This window comes from Leptinotarsa decemlineata, unplaced genomic scaffold, assembly GCF_025532065.1.
Source record: "Leptinotarsa decemlineata unplaced genomic scaffold, Ldec_3_MD MMD2_tig00005002_RagTag_RagTag, whole genome shotgun sequence".
Lineage (NCBI taxonomy): Eukaryota > Metazoa > Arthropoda > Insecta > Coleoptera > Chrysomelidae > Leptinotarsa > Leptinotarsa decemlineata.
In genome coordinates, this window is record NW_027412614.1 from 1456552 (window position 1) to 1461240 (window position 4689).

Consider the following 4689-nt stretch of genomic DNA (forward strand, 5'->3'; position numbering starts at 1 on the left):
GTCTCGGTGACATTTATCCATCATTTCTTCGCAAAATTGGAGTCGTCAATCGGGATCATCTTCGTTTAATTCTTGCACAAGTTTGATTTTATAAGGATGCCATTTTTCAAGCTTCAATAGTTTTTGTACCGTTGTTTTGCCAACACCGATTTCGCGACTAACTTTACGAACAGAATTGTGCGCATCTTCTTCAAAACTCAGTAAAACATCTAATGCTGTATCAGCATTTGCAGGGGGACGACCTGATTTGCGTACATTTGCAACCGTACCAGTTTTTCGAAATTTCGTTTTCAGCTTACTGACTGTTGAACGCGTTATAGGTCTTTCTGGATATTTATCATTGAACAAATTGCACACTTCCATCTGAGTTCGCGATCTGTCTCCATACCCAATCATCATAAGTATTTCAATTCTTTGTTTTACACTTAACTCCATTTCTACTTCCAATTAAATCTAAGCAATCATTCGAATATTCACGAATACCAAAAATATTGTAGTACTAAACTGTCACTGAACATCAATAAATTACTAAACAAATAATGATATTTCACAAAAAACTAGACGACTATGTTTTTTATAAATGTAGATAAGAAATAATTTCTTTCATATTCTGTCTGCTAGACCACAAGTACCAAACATGTTTGGAAACAGCTCATTTTTATTACTCTAAACATGTAGCAAACTACGGGGTGTTACATTTAAACCAATTGCCGCTAGACATAAGTATTTTTGATAATATTGTTGATTTACCTAATAAAGAATGTTACGCGTTACTTTATTAGCGCACACACAACTACTGTATTTTTGTCCACCCTGTACCAATTGGAATCAACATGTGATACATTTTTGGAATCAGCTCAGCTAGAGTAATCCGAAAATTGAGACAAAATGGGGGTGTTCCATTTAAAAAAAATGACGGTGACGTCATTACTCGAACGTAATTCACCCTGTATATTAATTTATGGTATTTTAAAATAATAATCTAATATGTTAATTTATGGTATTTTAAAATAATAATCTAACATCAAAAATCGACGTGTTTCAGGATTATTTCTTAAAATGACCTGTTTAGCTAAAAATGACTTTGTTCCATACTTTACGGACACAGTGTATGGTTGTTCAATACTTCCTGTGAATAGAAATGGTTGAGACATTTGGTACAATTAAACTTTTTGTGATTTATGTCACCACTTTGTCCACACAACAACCGCGACATGTCTTTTATTAGAGCAAAATGATAAACAGTTTTGAAACTATTCACATTTTCATCTAAGTCCATCAATTCCTCTTCATCACATGAATCAACATCATCGAAATCATGTTCGGTTTGAAGTATTAATAAATTAATTGTTGTTAAAAATTCAAGATTACTCAAACGGATAGGAACGATTTCCTTTTTTTCAATACCGAAAACGTTTATTGAAATATTATTCATTTTCTCAAAATTTGTTATATCTTTAATTTTGAGTGGAAATTCAATCCCTTTATATTTCAATATATTAGAAAAATGTGGATATGATGATTTTTTACAGACATTAGTTGCACATGGATGAAGAACTGCCACAATAGACCAAAGAAAACAGTACGGATCATTATTTTGAATGTTAAGGACAGCCTTTTTATTTTGAATGAATTTAGGTACTTCAATATATGTGGAAATACCTACATTTATTGGTGTATAGTTATTAAGGTTCACCTTCAATTGTAAAATTTCATAAAGACTCTAACCGCTGTCTTTTGAATGCGCGCTATTTCCATAATTTAGAGGTCATCTTTTATATGATTATGTAAATCATGAACTTTAAACGTCTGTTTATGGCAATGAATTTCTTAATGGAAAAATTACATCACGTAATTGATACATGATAATGCACTCGCAAACCATGAACTTTACACGTGTGTTATAGTAACGCGGTATTGATATTTATTAATAGAAAAATTATATCACGTACTTGATACATGATAATGCACTCGTTTATCATTGCATGAACAACATACGTTCGATGTTATTCATTTTTTTCAGCACAATTTCACAGTATAAATTGACGGATCTATGTCTTTGGAAAATCATTCTAGTTACGAGTGAATCGATACAACAACAAAAATGTCAACTATTCCGACAACTTTTATTATCAATATTACAAATACAAAAATGTTGCCCGTCAATATGGCAATGGTGGTGCTTAAACAATTATTCAGGTAAGTCATTTTCAAATAATATTATTACTTGTGTTTGAACAATTTTTCATATTGTTATAGATATGGTGTGAAGCAGATCGTAAAAAAATCTGAGGACTGTATTTTAGTATATTTAAAATACAGTCCGAAGATGGTTACTTTGACTAAGAAATTTGGTAATTTGCCAGTGAAAGTAACCCGGGCAATGGCTGAAAATGAACAGGAATTGGGGTTTCTGGAAACAGCAGTGAAACGGTTCAATTTCAATATACAAGATGATGATGACGTGGACGCTATTCCATCACCTCCACCACCAAAAAAGTTGAAGGCTTCATCATCATCATCAAAAGAAATTCTACCCCTTCCAACACGATCACTATCTCCTGTCATAATCGAAGATTTTGAAGAAGAAAACTCTCAACACCCTACTTATTTCCAAGAATCCCAAGATTTTTTGTGATTGTGAAAATTTCAATTATTATAGTAAAATAAACAAAATTGAGAAACATATTTTTTTATTTCTGCAATGTAGTAAATATCACATGTATAATAAGAATGTGTGAAAAGTAAATATTTCATTTTCTATAAGAACAAGAATTCAGAATTTATTTCTTACAGTGTGAATACCAATATTCCAATAAAAAAACATTTTCTAGTGCACAATTCAAACTGTTATTCAAATGATTCATACAATGGTGTGACTTGAGAAAACTTTTCAAATTTTCTATTGCAGGACATCCTTCTTCATACAAATCGGAAATTTCATTTTGAATGAGTTGACTTAACCATTTTTTCTTTTCACAACCTTTCACACTTATAACAGCATCAAAACCAACACAATTATTGATGAACTCCGAAATTTGTTCGTAGTTGATGGTTGCTACTGTTGTTGAACTTTGCTCATGCTGCCATGACAATCCATGTAGATTATTTGTACACCAGTTCATATGTTTTTTCACATGAGGCATATATTGATTGATGCCTATTGGTAAATTAATCATTCGATGGTACCATACTCCATTTTCAACATTCAAAATTGCAATTTCTTTACATGAAAAATTTTCTTTACCATATTGAAAACCTTGCACATCGATGATAAACATGATACCACACTCAATGACACCGTAAAAATGAAGTAATATACTGATTCATACAGTATTTATAATACGAATGCTGATTACGCAATATTTCTCTTATCTATCCAACTATTATGTTTGTCATCGAATCCTAACCATTTAACGAAAACTTTTCCATTCTTTCTTTTAAGTACTTTTTCTACGAGATATATATCAGGATGTTTTACTTTTTGTAATTGCTCTTTGTAAAAACCTCCTGAAATATCTTGCTTTTTATCATCTTTCAATAAATAGGTTACAGGATTTGTCAATTGTACTTTTGCTATCGTGAAAATTTCTGTTGACCAGTTTGGAAAATATTTTTTATCGAAAATTCCTCGTAATTTAGATATGCGTACACGATCTCCTACTTTGAATTTATTATTGGAGTCAATTTGTTTGATATGATTGTAGACTGTGTGAAGTAATTTATTTTCATCTTTTTTACTCACTTCAGCAGGTTTCATTTTAATGGTTCTATGAGTGGAATTGTTATATTTTTCCAAAATATGCTTCAATACATTAAGCCACTTATAGTTACCCTGAAAATTGAATTCTTTATACATCCAAGACTTCATTGTTCTATTAAATCTCTCAATTATTGATGCTTTCTTTCCACTGAACGTACTATAATCATTAACTTTATATTTTTCCATCAACTTCTTAAATTCTGAGTTGAAAAATTCTTTACCTGAATCAGTTTGTAAATTTTGTGGTGATTGTTTACGTAAAACTTCTTCCATAGCTTTGGACACAGCATTAGCTGTTTTATTCTTTAAAGGTAGTGCCCAAGCAAACTTCGAAAAACAGTTTATCACAGTTAGAATATATTTATATCCTTTATTCACTTTAGCATATGGTATCATCTCAACTAAATCATCTTAAAAAAGGTCATCGAAAACCTTAATGATTACTCTTCGTCTATTGAAATTGATTCGGGCTTGTTTATGAAGTTCTTCAATAATATCCCTTTTAACATCAGTTTGAAAGTTCATGGTATGACAGTCAGAAGAAAACTCAAGAATATTGATGAAATTTTATTAATACATACACTATAACTGTCATACATTTTTCATAAAACAATGGTACTCATTTTCTAATTCCTGGATCCTTTGGATTTTTGTTTCGATATATTTGATTTGGTGGTTTTGCTCTCCTCTTCTCAAGAATTCTGGAAGCTTTGATAATCAAACGGTTTGCTTCGGAAGACACTTTATGCTCTTCCATATCAGGACAAAGTTCTCTGATCAAATTTTTGGTATACTGTTCAATGTCAATTTGATCATATTGTTGTGTATTCATGTTTGAGATAAAACGTTATTAGTAACTAGAAATCCAATGAATCTATTTATACTTTTCTGTTATCAAAACAAGGAATAAGATTAAAATTTTCCAA

General features: G+C 30.8%; 1 protein-coding gene across 1 annotated transcript; it reads left to right on the forward strand.

Moving 5' to 3' along the window:
- The first annotated feature begins 1927 nt into the window (after positions 1 to 1927).
- Positions 1928 to 2684, forward strand: LOC141484217 (uncharacterized). The gene is made up of 2 exons (XM_074179300.1): positions 1928 to 2199; positions 2260 to 2684. The coding sequence occupies exons 1-2, from the start codon at positions 2105 to 2107 to the stop codon at positions 2636 to 2638; spliced, it is 474 nt and encodes a 157-aa protein (XP_074035401.1). The 5' UTR covers positions 1928 to 2104; the 3' UTR covers positions 2639 to 2684.
- The last annotated feature ends 2005 nt before the right edge of the window (positions 2685 to 4689 follow it).